The sequence below is a fragment of the Eretmochelys imbricata genome, chromosome 11 (genome assembly GCF_965152235.1).
Source record: "Eretmochelys imbricata isolate rEreImb1 chromosome 11, rEreImb1.hap1, whole genome shotgun sequence".
NCBI lineage: Eukaryota > Metazoa > Chordata > Testudines > Cheloniidae > Eretmochelys > Eretmochelys imbricata.
In genome coordinates, this window is record NC_135582.1 from 37018755 (window position 1) to 37036746 (window position 17992).

General features: G+C 41.3%; 1 protein-coding gene across 6 annotated transcripts in view; it reads right to left on the reverse strand.

Annotated features, from left to right (window-relative positions):
- Nucleotides 1–13971: 13971 nt before the first annotated feature.
- The window catches only part of LOC144272505 (sodium channel protein type 2 subunit alpha-like), a 130587-nt gene continuing 126566 nt past the window's right edge, over nucleotides 13972–17992 (reverse strand). For all 6 annotated transcript variants that reach the window (XM_077830615.1, XM_077830613.1, XM_077830612.1 and 3 more), the window contains 3 exons: nucleotides 16295–16399; nucleotides 15633–15903; nucleotides 13972–15155 (listed from right to left, as the gene is read on the reverse strand). In XM_077830615.1, coding sequence (XP_077686741.1) covers nucleotides 13972–15155; nucleotides 15633–15903; nucleotides 16295–16399 — 1560 coding nt within the window. The remainder of the gene's footprint in view (nucleotides 15156–15632; nucleotides 15904–16294; nucleotides 16400–17992) is intronic.

A 17992-nucleotide genomic window follows, 5' to 3' on the forward strand; every position in this document is an offset into this window, starting at 1 on the left:
GTCCTGCTGGTAATAGCTTATCTAAAGTAATCGTCAGGTTAGGCCATTTCCAGCACAAATCCAGGTTTTCTCACCCTCCACCCCCCCCACACAAATTCACTCTCCTGCTGGTGATAGCCCATCCAAAGTGACAACTCTTTACACAATGTGCATGATAATGAAGTTAGGCCATAAATCACATTGGTGGATGTGCAGGTGTGATTTATGCCATCATGTGCCAGCAATGCCCCTCTGCCATGTACATTGGTCAAACTGGACAGTCTCTACGTAAAAGAATAAATGGACACAAATCAGATGTCAAGAATTATAACATTCATAAACCAGTCGGAGAACACTTCAATCTCTCTGGTCACGCAATCACAGACATGAAGGTCGCTATCTTAAAACAAAAAAACTTCAAATCCAGACTCCAGCGAGAAACTGCTGAATTGGAATTCATTTGCAAATTGGATACTATTAATTTAGGCTTAAATAGAGACTGGGAGTGGCTAAGTCATTATGCAAGGTAGCCTATTTCCTCTTGTTTTTTCCTATCCCCCCCCTCCCCCCCAGATGTTCTGGTTTAACTTGGATTTAAACTTGGAGAGTGGTCAGTTTGGACGAGCTATTACCAGCAGGAGAGTGAGTCTGTGTGTGTATGGGGGTGGGTTTTTGGATGGGGGTGAGGGAGTGAGAGAACCTGGATTTGTGCAGGAAATGGCCTAACTTCATTATCATGCACATTGTGTAAAGAGTTGTCACTTTGGATGGGCTATCACCAGCAGGAGAGTGAATTTGTGTGGGGGGGTGGAGGGTGAGAAAACCTGGATTTGTGCTGGAAATGGCCTAACCTGACGATTACTTTAGATAAGCTATTACCAGCAGGACAGTGGGGTGGGAGGAGGTATTGTTTCATATTCTCTGTGTATATATAAAGTCTGCTGCAGTTTCCACAGTATGCATCTGATGAAGTGAGCTGTAGCTCACGAAAGCTCATGCTCAAATAAATTGGTTAGTCTCTAAGGTGCCACAAGTACTCCATTTCTTTTTGAAAATATTCACTGACTTCCTAGATATGCAGAATATGCCAGAATACTGTTGAACATTGGAGACTTTTTCCAGAGCACAAGACTATTGAACTTTGAACAGCTCAGAATGAAATTTGATCTACCTTGTTAGGATTTCAATGTATAACTATAATTCGCCGTTTTCTAGACTAGATTACTGAGGGGAAAACTCCAAAACTGGAGCAGAACTGATCTGAGGAAACATTGTGAAGGTGGTCTAACCAAAATGAGTTCTTTTCTTGACTGTACAATTTTTTCCACTCAAGACAGAACCGGGACTTAAGAACTTAAAATCCCTCTTCGGTATAATCATTAGCAGAAAGCACTCCTCTGGAGCCTCAGTTTACAACATTCACAAGGGACGCAGAACTTTCAGCTACATAGACTTCTATTGTCTTTCAACTCTGATCAAAATTAATTCAGATCTATACCTAAGAGGCTCCAAATAGAGCTTGTTGGAAACCGGGAAACATTTTCATGAAGATTTGTGAATTTTTCCTCCTTTTATTCTTTGGAATTAAATATTTTTTCACTCAGATTTAGCTTAGAATGTGATTATCAATCAGCCTCGCTCAATACACTTCTTATGGAGATGCCATTACATCATCTGATTTTGGGCACTGGTCTACCATTTCATACATTCCAAGCTGGCAATTGATTTATTATTTAATCTTTTGTAATACATTCTGGAAAATGACCCATGGGACCAAATCTCTGACACAGAGTACTGAATATGATGTTGATGGCTGGCAATAATCTTATCCCAAATCTAATGAGTATAATCAACAAAATCCATCTTATGGATGTGGCAACATGAAATTTGAACTTATTTTAACTTAAAAACAAAACAATTAATAGTAATGAATAAAGGTTATATACATTCTGGATGTATATATAAAGTATCCTCAGACTTAACTGTCAACAGAATACTACTGTAGACTCTGGACGTACAGGTACCACATTTATACTGAAGAAAATCAATCTGTTGCCCAAAATATTATTGGTAGAGCTTGTTGAGAAAACATAAGTATATTTCTTGAAAAATTTCAAATTAAATTTCATTTCTTTCCATTTCATTAAATTTTTCCATTTTTAAAATTAAAGAATCATTTTGGTGAAAAAAAAAACACTTTAAAAAGCAAAGACTTTTTCCTGCAAAAAGGGGAAAAATTAAAAAGTGAGAGAAAGTGCTTTTTCTTGTTAAAACAAAACGAATTTAAAAAAATAATTTTTAATTTGCAAATTTTTCACTGGAACTTTTTCATAATTTTTGGTAGAAATGTTTGAAAAGGCATTTTCTACAGAAAAAAGTTAAATTGAAAAGTTTTTCAACCCGCTCTAAATATTAACATGTGGACTTTCATTTTTTAAATTAAAGTTGATTACATGGATATAAAGAAAGTTTATCATTTAGAGTTTATTGTATTCGTTTATTTAATTTGTAAAAATTAAAACATAAAATTAAGCATTTGGACTATAAGTCTTGCAGGACAGGGATAGTTTCTTTTCTATGCTGCACACAAAACCAGTGGTGAGCTGGAGCCACCGGTTTGCGCCGGTTCGCGTGAACCGGTTGTAAAATTTTGAAGCAGTTTTAGAACCAGTTCTTAACCTGCTTCCCTGCAGGGGGCACTGAGGCTTTGATGGGCTCCGGCTGGGAAATTATGTAATTCCTCCTCTGGCCGCCGGGGGCGCTGCGCTGCGGGAGCCACATGTGCTACCATCTGGCCCTGGGCACGAGCCCTGTTGTTGCTGCTACTCCCCTGGCCCTGGGGCTCCCACTGCTGCCTAGTGGGTTCCCGGCTGCTCTGCTGGGCCTGGGCTGCGTCCCACTGCTGCCTGGTGGGTTCCCTGCTGCTTTCTCCGTGAGTACCCACCACCCTGCCCGCAGCCAGCTCCTGTCTCCAGCCACCCCCATACCCCCTGCCCGCAACCAGCCCCTGCTGCACCTCCTGCCCTGTATCCAGCCAACCCCTGCCGCACGCACCCCCTGTCCTGCCTGCACCAGCCCCTGCCGCACCCCCTGCCTGCAGCCAGCTCCTGCCGCACACACCCCCTGCCCTGCCTGCAGCCACCCCCTATCTCCAGCCACCCCAACACCCCCTGCCTGCAGCCAGCCCCTGCCCCCCTGCCCTGCCTCGCCTCCAGCCACCCCCACATGCCCTGCCTGCAGCCAGCCCCTGTCTCCAGCCACCCCCAGCCCTGTCTGCAGCCAGCCCCCGCCGCACCCCTGCACCCCTTGCCCCCGTCTCCAGCCACCCCTGCACCCCCTGCCCGCAGCCAGCCCCCATCTCCAGCCACCCCTGCACCCCCTGCCCGCAGCCAGCCCCCGTCTCCAGCCACCCCTACACCCCCTGCCCGCAGCCAGCCCCCGTCTCCAGCCACCCCTGCACCCCCTGCCCGCAGCCAGCCCCCGTCTCCAGCCACCCCTGCACCCCTTGCCCGCAGCCAGCCCCGTCTCCAGCCACCCCCGCCTTGCCCGCACCAGCCCGTCTCCAGCCACTCTCTACCCTGCCCGCACCAGCCCCTGCCGCATCCCCTGCCCTGCCCGCAGCCAGCCCCTGCCACACCCCCTGCCCTGCCCGCAGCCAGCCCCTATCTCCAGCCACCCCCTGCCTTGCCCGCACCAGCCCGTCTCCAGCCACTCCCTGCCCTGCCCTGCCCGCACCAGCCCCTGCCGCACACCCTGCCTGCAGCCAGCCCCTGCCGCATGCCCTGCCTGCAGCCAGCCCATCTCCAGCCACCACCGCACCCCCTGCCTGCAGCCAGCCCCTGCCGCACCCCCTGCCCTGTATCCAGCCAACCCCTGCCGCACGCACCCTCTGCCCTGCCCGCAGCCAGCCCCTGCCGCACGCACCCTCTGCCCTGCCCGCAGCCAGCCCCTGCCGCATGCCCTGCCCGCAGCCAGCCCGTCTCCAGCCACCCCCGCACCCGCTGCCTGCAGCCAGCCTCTGCTGCACCCCCTGCCCTGCCCGCACCAGCCCCTGCCCTGCCCTCAGCCAGCTCGTCTCCAGCCAGCCCTGCACTCCCCTGCCCTGCCTGCAGCTAGCCCCTACCTCCAGTCAGCCCCTGTCCTGTCTTCAGCCAGCCCCACACTCCCTTGCCTCCAGCCAACCCCACACCTTCCTGTCTTCAGCCAGCTCCGCACCCCCTGCCCTGCCCGCAGCCAGCCCTGCACCCCTTGCCTCCAGCTAGCCCTGCCCCACGCCCCTGTCTGCAGGTGGCCCCACGTCCACTGATGCCCTGCAGTTCCCAGGGCAGTAACCCTGCACACCTGCCTCAATGAGGGGGGCAGGGAGCAGCTGGGACCCACACATGTGCACACCCTAGGGTGACCAGGCAGCAAGTGTGAAAAATCAGGATGGGGGTGGGGGGTAATAGGAGCCTATATAAGAAAAGACCCAAAAATCATGACTGTCCCTATAAAATCGGGACATCTGGTCACCCTAGCACACCCCCAGGGAGTGGCGGGGACCCACACGTGAAACGGAGTTCATTTCTAGTTCAGGCCCATTTTTTTAAAAAAGAACTTTAGGCAGGGTTAACATACATCCGTATTTTCCCGGACAGGTCAGGCTTTTTGATTCTTAAATCGCCGTCCGGGAGGAATTTTTAAATTTTAAAAATTCCTCCCGGGAAAATACGGATGTATGGTAACCCTGTTGGTACAAAAAATACATAGTGGGGCACATCCCTTAAATCAGAACTTTTTATGAGGAACCAGTTGTTAAGATTTTGGCAGTTCATCACTGCAACCCAACGTAATGGCTAATATCTGGCTCTTCCTTGAGTCTTCCATGAAGGAAGCCATGGGTCAGCAGACTGACAACAGTTTAAACAGAACTCTGCCTCTGAGGAGAGGTGCCGAGGAATCTTATAGATGGAGTACAACTTTGAAAGTGGGGGAGGTGGGCCAACCTCTGACAGACCACTGACGAGAGACAACCCCCAGGAGAAGTACTGTCCATTTATGAAAAAAATAAAAAATAGGAAAGAATGTAAGGAAGTAAGAGTTACTTGCTAATTCTGCTTTTCTCCCTCCCTCCCCCACTCCCTATAAAACAACAACAAAGGCAGGAAAGCCAGACCTGACACAAATTTTCATTCTTGTCACCATTTAAAATTTATATGAAAAAAGGGTTATGTTAACAGTGTGCTAATATTTATATTATGTAATATTTGGTATTCAAAGACTTGCTGGGAAATCTTTCTGTGCTCTTTGACTTTAGTATTTCAATAGGTATTTTGTTTTGCTGCATGATCATTTGGGAGATAAAGCTCAATTATGCTGTCTGTCATTTCTGCTTCCATCATGCTTTATATTCTCTTCATTACCATATTCTCCCTCTGGAGCGTTCTCTTACAATAGATGACACAGCCATAAAAAAGTTCTAAAGAAACACCCCCCCCCCCATTAACTAACATAAAATTTTTGCAAGAAGTCATAGGACAATTTTTCTTAAACTGCAGTAGACTCGGCAACTAGGAGCAGGGCTGGCTCCAGGCACCAGCAAAACAAGCAGGTGCTTGGGGCCGCACATTTCTAGGGGCGGCATTCCGGCGCCGGCCATGCCGCCCCTAGAACTGTGCCCCCCGCCGGCCCGCTTCTCCCCCTCCCTCCCAGGCTTGCCGCGCGCCAAACAGGTGTTTCACGCGGGGCAAGCCTCGCAGGGAGGGGGGAGAAGCTGAGCGGCGGCGTGCCCGGGGGAGGTGGCGGCGGTGGAGCGGAGGTGAGCTGTGGCGGGGAGCGGTTCCTCTACCCCCCCACCTCCGCTCCGCCTGCTCCCCTGAACGCGCCGCCGCTCCCCCGCCTGAGCGGGAGGGGGGAGAAGTGGAGCGGCGGCGTGTTCAGGGGAGCAGGCGGAGCGGAGGTGAGCTAGGGCGGCGGGCTGCGGGGGAGGGAGCTGTCGGAAGCAATGGGGGGGAGGGGAGAATGCAGCACGCACGGGGGAGGAGGCAGGACTGGGGATTTGGGGAAGGGGCAGAGTTGGGGCGGAGCCAGGGGGCACGGGAAAAACCGGGGGTGGGCAAACATTTGTTTGCTTGGGGCGGCAAAAATCCTAGAGCCGGCCCTGCCGCGGAGAAGTTCTTAGCAATTAAGGATCGTAGGCAGTCATACGTAAGTAAAAAATCACAAGGTTAGAAACAACTTGGTTTTCTGGTGTTACTAACAGCAATTTATTGATAACGCCTATATTATTGTAATACTCTTACGTTTCACCGTTTCTGGTTTTTACCTTTTGCACTTTGCTGAATTTGGCCTTATCACGTTGGGGATTAAAGTCAAAACCACAAGCAGAAAAAACATTCCAACACTTTAGTATTTGTCCTTCCCAAAACTGTTGTTGTCCACTATTCTTTGAACAAGAAGTTTATGAATGATCACACTTCATATTTCCTTGTAGTTTTGATAATGTTTTGATAAAAAATAGGAAACAGAATTATGAAAGTAGTTCAGGACATACCAGATTTTAAATACAAACAACAAAGAAGGTACTATGAATAGTTTAAACAATGATCCCAACTCCACTGTCAAAAAGCTTTCATTTTGGATCCAGGCCACTCTAAAATGGTGCTCCCAGCCACCTGCAATTGCCTCCCCACTTATCTATTCCATATGATCCACCCCCCTTCTGCCAATTCCCAGCCTCACACATTCTGCAGTGCCACAGATCCATTCTGCCTAAACCTACCTGGTACATTTCAGCAGTATAACAGGCACATTCCACCTTCATAAAGAATTTGGCACATTCTGCAGCAAACAAGTTAAAAACAGTGGCAGTGATAGGACAATTCCTGAAGAGTGTCCATAGGGGGAAGGGAGCACTTTAACTCTTTACATACCCAGGATACAGCACACTCACGATTTTCCCTTTTAATTGACTGCCCATTGTTTATAGATGGACATGTAGGACTTATTACACCCGTGGTGTACTTCTGTGTACAGAGTAATGCAGGTGCTCCTACAGCACAGCACTCCACAACTATTGATCTGGGTAAGGAGCTCCTGTCTCTCAGAAATCAAATGAGTACTATGTGACAGGGGTTGCCATAGTACTTACAAGCATGATATTTTTATAGAATAGTACAGAAAAAAGGCATGGAATTCCTTTGCCACTTATGGATGTGCATATTACAGATGTTTCACTACTTTTAAAAACTGAAAATGTATATTTCATTCACAGTCTCAAAAGAACATTCTGTCCATTACAACGTGTCCTTTTAACCACCAGACAGATTTATAAGAATACAATGAAAACAGTATACAGGTTTTTTTAAGTGAATCGAAGCCAGTCAGAAGACAAACTATTCTAAATCTATATGTTTACTAAATTAGGTAGATAAAACATTTTGATATATAGATTAATTATGTAGAAAGGCAATTGTTTGTATGACAGACAATAGAAAATGTAAGTGTAGCATGTGCTTGGCCCAGCTGCCTTTTTGGCTGTTATAAATTGTTTCTGAAGTGTGTCTCACTATTTTCATCCAACATTGTTCTTGCAGCAGAGATCATGTGTGCTCCTGCATGCGATTTCCCCTCTCTCCTGAGAGAGGAGAATGTGCCGCAGTGTACTTTTCTTGAGTTACACTGCAGTATGATCTGTTTTCTTATGCAGGCAGTATGATAGGTCTGTGTTTCATGCTGCAACAGCTCTCACTTGATAGCGGAGAGAGACAGAAATATGAAATAAGCAAAGATGACCGCACACTGGATCACAGCGATAAAACTTAGCTGTGTCTAAGGAAATAGATCAACACATTTGCACCATCCCCTCACTGAAAATTATGTTAATAATGCAGAGGTTTGCCAGCCATTAGGTATTTCTGTACTGTAGCTATGTCAGCAGGTTCTTCTAGTATACCGGAAAGCTAGATAATCCTTTCTGAGTGCGTTTTGGGACCTCAATTTAGTAATTTTCTAGGCCCACAACAACCAATAAACCAGCATTTTTGCTAGGCAGTTTTTAACGGTACGTTATATTATTTTTGCCTTGCTGATATCTAATCTAGGACAGCAGGTACTTGTGTACTGTTATTTTAGAAGGTGGGGGGTCTATTCTTGTACGGATGCACAAGGTAGCTAACTCCTATTAATACAAACAGAAGTTATGTTTGTAATTCCCTAGCTCATTTTAATAGACCTCCTAAAGCTGTATTTTTGCAATCTCAAATGAGTCTGGCAGCTTCTTACCATTGCAGTGTCAGCACTACATGAGAGCACATGCTGATGTAGAACCTAAGCCCATGAATTGCTGGTCCAGAGGCAAAAGTGCTAACAAAAAAGCTACACTGACATATCAAGAGATATAGTCGTCACATTCCAGCATCATCTGAAATTACTTAAGTGGAAAAACAAACTAGGAAAACTGTAAATTATATAGAAATCTATAAAATATTTTCCATTATTATTTTTATCATTTATTTCATGTACTAATTCCTTAGTTGCCTAAATCTTAAAGAGCAGCCATAATATTGTAATGAATGGCCTTGAGTTTGTGCCCTCTATTGGATGGAATCAGAATTGCTGAACTATTTGTCATAGGCTCTACATTGGTATCAGCTACTGGAGATCCTCCTTTAGCACAAGCATACGGTGCGTGCTATAGGGCACAATGGTGTTACTAATAACCACAAATAAATGCAAGTGTATGCTAGCATGTTACAGTAGGAAATACACTGTAAAAAAGGGAACTATCATTCCAGTGTTGTCTTAGGAAAACAATATAGTGTAGGTCATATACATTGAACAAAGAGTGCATCCAATGCTGTAACCAAAAACTGTGCACAGTTTTGCTTGTTTGGAACCTGCAATCAATGCACTGCATAGCTGAGGTTTTTAGTTACTTATAGTTGGAATGTATAGTTAAACATTTTTTATAATGGAATAAGTATCTATTCTTACTATGATACAGAATTTTAAAGCAAATTAAATGTGGGGGAAAAAACTGAAAGTCCTTTTAGGTATTGAGTATTTGAACAGTTGTTGTCTTAGTTAATTTGAGCTAATGAGTCAACAAGCAACAACAACAAAAAACATTTTGAAAATGTTAATCAAGTAACTTAAATCTTAGCTCTAATTATTTGAAACTCATTTCTCTGCAAGGTCAACAAATGATAAACCTCCAACCCATTATGTTAAAGAAGAGATAAAGAGTAGATGATTAAAAAAAAACACTAAGACTGAATCTTCCCTCTCTCAGGGTATTGTGTTTCCGTCCATGTATTTAAACACCATGAGCTTCTGTGTCTTGCACAGTACCCAAGTACACTGTCAATAAAAACTACTGATGGTTTTCAGAGCAGCCTTAGGCTCCATGAAAGTTGTAAATGTCTTAAATAATTATGCAAAGAACAAATATAATTTAACATTTGTTATTTTTATGGCAATTGAATGCTTTATGTTCATAATTTTTTTTTTGTTTTTCCTTAACAGTGAATCTAATGTTTTTGTGGAAGATGCTATGTAAGAACATGAGAACGGCCATACTGCGTCAGACCAAAGGTCCATCTAGCCCAGTATCCTGTCTACCAACAATGGGCAATGCCAGGTGCCCCAGAGGGAATGAACAGAACAGGTAATCACCAAGTGATCCATCCCCTGTCGCCCATTCCCAGCTTCTGGCAAACAGAGGCTAGGGACACCATCCCTCTCCATCCTGACTAATAGCAATTGATGGACCTAGTCTCCATGAACTGATCTAGTTCCTTTTTGAACCCTGTTACAGACATTTTCACAACATCCTCTGGCAAGGAGTTTCACAGGTTGACTGTGAGTTGTGTGAAAAAAATACTGCCTTTAAACCTGCCTTTAAACCTGCTACCTATTCATTTCATTTGGTGACCCTTAGTTCTTCTGTTATGAGAAGGTGTAAATAACACTTCCTTATTTACTTTCTCCACACCAGTCATGATTTTTAGACCTCTATGATATCCCCCCTTAGTTCTCTCTTTTCCAAGCTGAAAAGTCCAAGTCTTATTAATCTCTCCTAATATGGCAGCCATTCCATACCCCTAATAATTTTTGTTGCCCTTTTCTGAACATTTTCCAAGTCCAATATATCTTTTTTGAGATAGGGTGAACATATCTGCACGCAGTATTCAAGATGTGGGCATATTATGGATTTATATGGAGGCAATATGAGATTTTCTGTCTTATTATCTATCCCTTTCTTAATGGTTCCCAATATTCCATTTTTTTGACTGCCACTGCACATTGAGCGGATGTTTTCAGAGAACTAGCCACAATGACTCCCAAGATCTCTTTCTTGAGTGGTAACAGCCAATTTAGATCCCATCATTTTATATGTATCATTGGGATTATGTTTTCCAATGTGCATTACTTTGCATTTATCAACATTGAATTTCATCTGCCATTTCGTTGCCTAGTCACCTAGGTTTGTGAGATCCTTTTGTAGCTCTTTGCAGTCTGCCTGGGACTTAACTATCTTGAGTAGTTTTGTATCATCAGCAAATTTTCCCACCTCACTGTTTACCCATTTTTCCAGTTCATTTATGAATATGTTGAATAGGACTGGTCCCAGTACAGACGTCTGGGGGACACCACTATTTACCGCTCTCCATTCTGAAAACTGACCATTTATATATAGATAGTGTTGGAGGCTGGAATCCTCTTTAAGTTCACAGAATGTGTCAAGCATGGGCATCAGCAGTACAAAAGTCCCCACACTGCACCAGTACCTCAGGCTTAATCTAGAGCAGTGGTCCCCAACCCTTCTGTGGGAATAGCACATTCATATTTCTAACAGACTGTGGCGGGTGCCAAACACCCCGCTGCCGAAATACTGGCATTTCGGTGGGCGGTTCTCAGGTGGCTGCGCTCGGCGGTGGCATTTTGGCGGCGTGGTGTCCTGCGGGCCCACACAACTGCCCCGGTGGGCGCTATTGCACCCACAGGCACCGCGTTGGGGACCCCTGATCTAGAGGAACCTGTGAGGATAAAATGGTAATTAAAGTCACCATGCCCATTTAATTCTTGGACCACCTGCTACAACACCCTGAACAAGTGCCTCTTATTGTTGTGTTGCAATGCTGTTTACTAAAAATTGAACTGAAATCACTAATTCTTTCCCATAATTTAAAAAATAATCAGATGGTAACAAGTTTCTATCAATACTGACTTGAGTCATAATGTAACTTGTGGTCTAAGGGTCAAAGACCCCTTTGCCCCATCACTAAAGCCATTCCCCTTTAATTTTAATAGCAACCCGTTTATTATTGTGTATTAATTTTATATAATAAACACAGATTGAACAAGTACATATGATAAAAATGTAATCTTTATTCTTTTGTCTGGTTAGTAATGTATTTATGGGAAAACATTTTCCGGCATGCAGTTCACCAATACACTACACATCAATATTTTTAGTAAAAGAAAGAGTCTATGTTTAACTCCACCTTGTGTAAGAAAGAAAAACACCCTGATGTGATGCATTATACAAGTTCACTACTTTGTTCTTGTGAAAAAAGATTGTGGATCCCATATAATATTCTGAACAGTTCTAGTGCATCATGAATCAACAAGAATAAGTCTATATAAACAGACAATTGGAAAGATCAAGGATTCTATGAATAAGACTACCTTGAAACTTCAGATGCAAGCAGCGCTAGAAATTCAACAAATTTCTCCATTCTTTTTCCACATACCAAAACCAACCTACTCAGGAGGCAAATGAACTCTGGTCCCCATTTTATTTAAAATTATTTCATATTAAAATATGTTCAAGTATAATAATAAGCAGAAGTGTACAACTACCCATTCACTTCTTCATATCTTAAATTTCTTAATGAAAAAGAAGTAGGAATAGAAATGAACAAAAAAGTGACTGACAACAACTTGAGGATAACTGTAGCTGCTTATAGGTACAAAATGCTGAAAAATAAAGTGATTTTTAAAAATAACATAGTTTTTTATAAAACTGTTTTCTAACCCCACATTTTCAACAAGTTAAGCAGTTTACATGTCCTGTATAGTCCAATTATACACCGCATGATATTGATTTTTTAAAATTAAAATTAAAGAAAAATAATCTCTTAAATAGCAGCAAACTGTTGCTTACTGACATGAGGAATGACGTCTGGTTGAACAATTTGTTTCACTTTTCCACTGACACATGGCTTCCCACATTAGATTTCTGAACTTTGGAAGGCGTAAGATACAGCAACAAGGCGTAAGATACAGATAAACATGCATCAGTGACAATCTTCAAATTATTTATAATAGTACAGAATATATCATATTATCTGTTGAAAGTTTGCAAACTTGACTTATTAAGGTAGATATTTAATATAATAAATACTGTGGTCAGGTCATTATTTGCTTGCTCAAATATGTACCGCTGTGTCAAACAACGATTTAAATATGAAAAGCCATTTGATTGACAATTACAATGTCAACCTTGCTGACAACAGATGACATTTAAAAAATACTGTAGAATAAAGCAGAATAACTACACCTATTTGGACATTTCACTGTTTAGGGAAGAATAATTTCATAGCAGAACACTTGACAAAAACACATGGGGACCAAATTCTTCCCTGATTTACACCTCCCCTGCCACGTCTCCCCTGTACAACCCTAATAGGGTTGGGTTGTGGGCATGAGGTATAAATCAAGGCAGTATTTGTCCCAAGGGTTCTTAACGTTCCCATTGATCTGCACGTTACCCCCTTTATCTTAAATGGCTTTTACTCACATGAATAAGAGAAGTAGAGACAGCATGTAGCTCCAGACCTTAGAAGAAAATATGGAATGCACTGTTGAAATGTAATAAGTTTACATTAAAAGGCAATAAAATCAACCAACCAAACCAGAAAAATGACTGTTCCATTTTTGGGTATTCTTTTTGACTTTATATTTATTATGATTTTTCTGGATGTTTTATTTCATGATAGCTAAAATACTTCGAAATTAAGAGCCAGCCTGAAACCTGAAAGTAGATAGAACCTCTGCTGCTCTTTGTGATGTCATGTTTTTCCATGCATGAGCTATAAGTACGGCATGCCTTCATGCAAATCACTTCAATCTGAACATGAGAGAGAATCATTATCAGAGTATAACAACTCACCACATATAGACTTTAAAATGGTAGGTAAATAATTATTTTTTTAAGAAAACCAAAAACTAAATAACCAAAAAGAAAAAAGTGAAACTAATAAACAAATCAGCTCTCTGTGGCAATAACTACCCTCTTCCAAGGGCAGACTCCTCTACTGGTATTTATTGATGTCTTGTCTATATCCCCAATGGTCTTGTCATCTTTTTGTGATGGCACTGATCTGATTTAGATTTAAGGTCATGGGGCAGGGACCCTGCTTTTAAATTGGCTTGTTAAGAACCATGCACGCCTTATGCCGTATAAATAGTATCTGACACTTGAATACTTGTGAAAGAGCACTTATCTCCTTTCCCCAACATAAAGGAACCACATATAACAAATCTGTGAATTCAAACAAATGACTGCACCAACAGAAATTTTAAAAGTAGGACAAATGTGGCTATAGAAATGCACAGAATGGATATAATTACACCACTGAAGTATTTGTTGTTAACACACACGCATTTTAAGAATGATAGATTTGCACCCTTTAATGTTCTCTACAGTCTGAGTAGCAATGTTGTGACTCCTCTTCATCAGTACCAGCAGGTAATGGAAACAATCATCTCTTGGCAAGGCTGTTACCCTACACAGTCACAGTTTGATGATGAGGGGTCACTGTCTGTCTTGATATAGGCACTGACCTTAAGGTGTAGGGGTGTGTGTGTGTGTGTGTCTCTCTCTCTATATATATATATGTAAAAGTTGTCAGTTTGGTGTAGACCTTCTACAGGAGCCCTATTGACATAAATGTCACTTTCTTAAGCTGTAAACAATTTGTCATGAATTAAATTCTTTGTTTCCTTTTACTTTTTACTTTCCCTGGTGTCCTTACTTTTGTCTTCTTTTTCTGAATTGTCTTTTTCATATTTGTCTTTGTTTGGCTTTGTTACACTATCGTAGGAAGGTGGAGAGGTTGTGGAGGGGGTCCTATCTGTTTTTTCTGCAGCTGAGTTTTCACTTAGCTTATCCAGAGTCATATCTTCTTTGATAGGCAGACCATGCTTTTCTTTGCAATACATAAATGAAACTTTTTTCACCGTTTGCCTTAAAAGGTAACGTCTGTAAGCTCGCTGAATAACAGTAGCGGACACTTCCTCTTGTTTTCTTTTTAATGTGGTTGTAATTGGTTCATAGGAGACTTTAGAAGGATTAGCCGCCATAAAACGATCTTCCATTTGTATTCTAAGTGCATCCATCTCATCACTTTCCCCCAAAACACGCTTTGTAAAAGCAAACAAGATGTCAAGGCAGTGAATTCTGTCACCACTTACCATAGGCAGATCCATTGCAATAAGCTGAAGAGTGTTTGGTTTTGCTATAAGAAGAGGAGGATCCAAAGAGGCTGCAAAATCAAACAGTTTACTGTATTCTATAAACTGGGTTGCATCTGGATCATACTTTTCCCAAACCTCATAGAACATCTCAAAGTCGTCCTCACTCAAGGGCTCGGCACTTTCTTCTGTAGCAACACTGAAGTTCTCCAAAATAACAGCAATATACATGTTTACTACAACTAGAAATGAGATGATAATATAACTGACAAAAAAGAAAATCCCGACTGAAGGGTTACCACAGTCTCCTTTAACAGAGCTTCCCGGGTGAGGTTTATTAGGATCACAGTCCGGTTCTCCACTGTTAAGAATTGGTGACAGCAAACCATCCCAACCAGCAGACGTGGTAATTTGAAATAGGCAGATCATGCTGTTGCCAAAAGTTTCAAAGTTGAACATGTCATCAATCCCAGCTTCCCTCTTAACGTAGGCAAAGTTGGACATTCCAAATATAGCATAGATAAACATGACCAGGAAAAGCAGGAGACCAATGTTAAACAAAGCAGGAAGAGACATCATCAAAGCAAAAAGCAGAGTGCGAATCCCTTTAGCTCCCTTAATGAGACGCAGGATTCGACCTATTCTGGCGAGTCGGACAACTCTGAACAAGGTGGGGGACACAAAATACTCTTCAATCACCTTGTCTAGAAACATACCTGTAAAAAAAAACAAAACAAAAAAGGATTGTCTATTTTATAACAATTTAAATTTTCCATATCACAGAGCATAAATGAAGACGGGCCATATCTATCCTTTGTAGAGATTCTGAATAGGGAGAGAGTCATAATGTGCATTCTTACATTTTGCATAATAGCATCTATTAAAAGGAATTGCACAGGTACCATATTTGTTTTGGCACTTTTTATGGTGGGTTATGAAAAACAAATGGATATTAAAATTAGCACTGAAGTACTAAGAAAGCCCATTTGCAGTTTCTGAGGTTGAGAATGGGAACGTACAGATTACTATAAATGCTCTCATGTATGTTTCCTGTTTACTATAGAATCAAGGGAAGTGAAAACTAAGTAACTGTCTATCTGATCTTGTGAAACTTCCATTGTTAAAACAATTTTTTTTTACAAATGTTTGCCCTTCCATTCATTAGATTCCTTTTCAATATAATTATTTCTTACCTACTATGGAGAGAATGACAACCACAAAATCAAAAATGTTCCAGCCTATGGTGAAGTAGTAATAACGGAGTGAAATTAGTTTGAGGACACATTCTCCAGTGAAAAGGACAATAAAGACTATGTTAATCCAGTATAAAATATGTTTCATCTCATCATTCTGGTCATCAGTTTCTATCATCATTGTGACCATGTTAAGGCAGATAAGAATCATGATGCTGATATCAAATGCTTGTTTTGTTACAATATCAAACACCAAACCTTGGAATTTGTTCTGAAAAAAAGTGAAAGAGTAAGTCAGATATTATTAAATATCTCACACACACACAGAGAGAGAGAGAAACTGATGAGATCTAGTTCAGATAGAAAAGCTCTAATGCAGTTTATTTCTTTTTAAAGGAAGGCTTTGGGAATCAGTGAAACAAAAGATCTGAAAAAGTGTAGAAAATGAGTCTTCCAGTCTAAGTTTTCCTCCAGGAAATGGCTTGGTTTTATACTTTATACTTAGAGCTATCACCTGAAACAATTCAAAGATTGTATTGTGACCACACAGAAATATGCATAAGTTTCCATTTCCAACTATAACATCCAGAAATGTTTGACACAGCTTACAATTGTGATTTGCTCCCAAATTCAGATGAATGTAAAACAACATGCATTCTTACTGCTGGCCTAGGTATAGGTTTTTGTGGTTTCTTGGATCCCAGCTTTTTCATTGCATTGTAATATTTCTTCTGTTCTTCTGTCATGAAGATGTCTTGACCTCCAAGGTAAAGAAATGAAATAACTGGTTACAACCATGTCATTAGAGATATTATTTTACTGTTATTCAAATATATACGAACACAGAATTTACTATACAGGTATTCATTCTTTCAAAAGACAAAATTCAGGGATCAAAATAGATTACATAGAACTGAATTCTTTAAGAGTATATGAAGACTTGCTAGAAAAATCCACAAAAATGAGGCTGTTTAATGTTGGGGAGAAGGGGTAGAAAAACTGAGCTTTTAGCTACCAGCACTCATTAAAAGAGCAGACAATTTAGAGATATTTGGCATCCATAAAAATTAAGTCTATAAATATATAGAAAAATAATGCATCACAAGATATTACTGATATTCAGGAGATACAGCTGTATTAGTGATTTCAATATTTGTAAGTTAATTCGCCATCAACAAGAAATGAGTTCTGAAGCTAAAAAAAAGAAAAAATAATAATTAATAGGTCTTCAATTACAATAGATTAGGAAGACCCATATTCTGAATATCTGTAGATTTAATACAAATTTTCCATAAATGTTAGTTTACTACATACAAGCAAATAGTGCTGGACCTTTTCAATCCCAGCTATGTGCCAAATTCACTCCTAGGCTATAGAAGTCCACTTGGATTTCCCATAATCCTCTGACTTTATTTTAAAAACTCTCTTTATCAAATTTCCATGGCTTGCTTCTTCCTACAAAACCATTATCAGCGGGGCATTCCACCATGAACCTCTCGTCTCTTGTAGCACTGAGCAACAATTTTAGGATTTGGTATCTCTGGGTTGGTAATTTTGCAGCTGATAAAGGCTTCACTGTTGCCTTATAAGGTTTGCTTTCTCATGTTTACTCTTTCTAGTGCTGTGTGGCCTCTTCCTATCTCTCATTCCTTTTCTTACAAGGGCTCCCTGCATTTCCCCACAGCTGTGGTATGGGAACTCCATACTAAAGCAAAAAAGGAAACCATATGCAACTTTCTGAGCTACAGTTTGTAGTTGGAAGAAGTGCTACTGATAATATTCAGATACCAGTGTAGATTGAAATTCTTAAAAAATAAAAGACAATTATCTCTTTATTTGATACAAAATAAAAGGGAAGTGTTTTAGCTGTTTTTTTCTCTGCTCTTTTTTACCTCTTTGTTGTATAATGGTAAGAGGGTTTTAATCAAATGATTGAAATGTGGGTTCAGGACTACTCAATGGATTTACCTTTACCTCTGGTTCAGTTGTTTATCCACACTAAAGTTTTGAAAGAGAAACTAGTCTAATATATTTTTATGGATTTTATTAAAAGAATAAGCAAACAAATGCAAAGCTAAACAAAAGTCACTGATTCACTTCTAGTTTATCTAAACTAATTAACAATAACACAATGCAATAAAAAAAATAAAGGCTACAACTGAATTTCAACCTAAGGATAAATGGATTCATTTATCTGGCTCGCCAATTACTACAATAAGAGTGGGTCTGCACCACACAGTTAGGGAGATAAAACTGCATCGCTTAGGGCTGTGAAAAATGTCATGCTGTGTGCAATGTAATTAAGCTTACTTAAATCCTCAGTGTAGACAATGTTAGGCTGATGGAAGAATTCTTCTGTT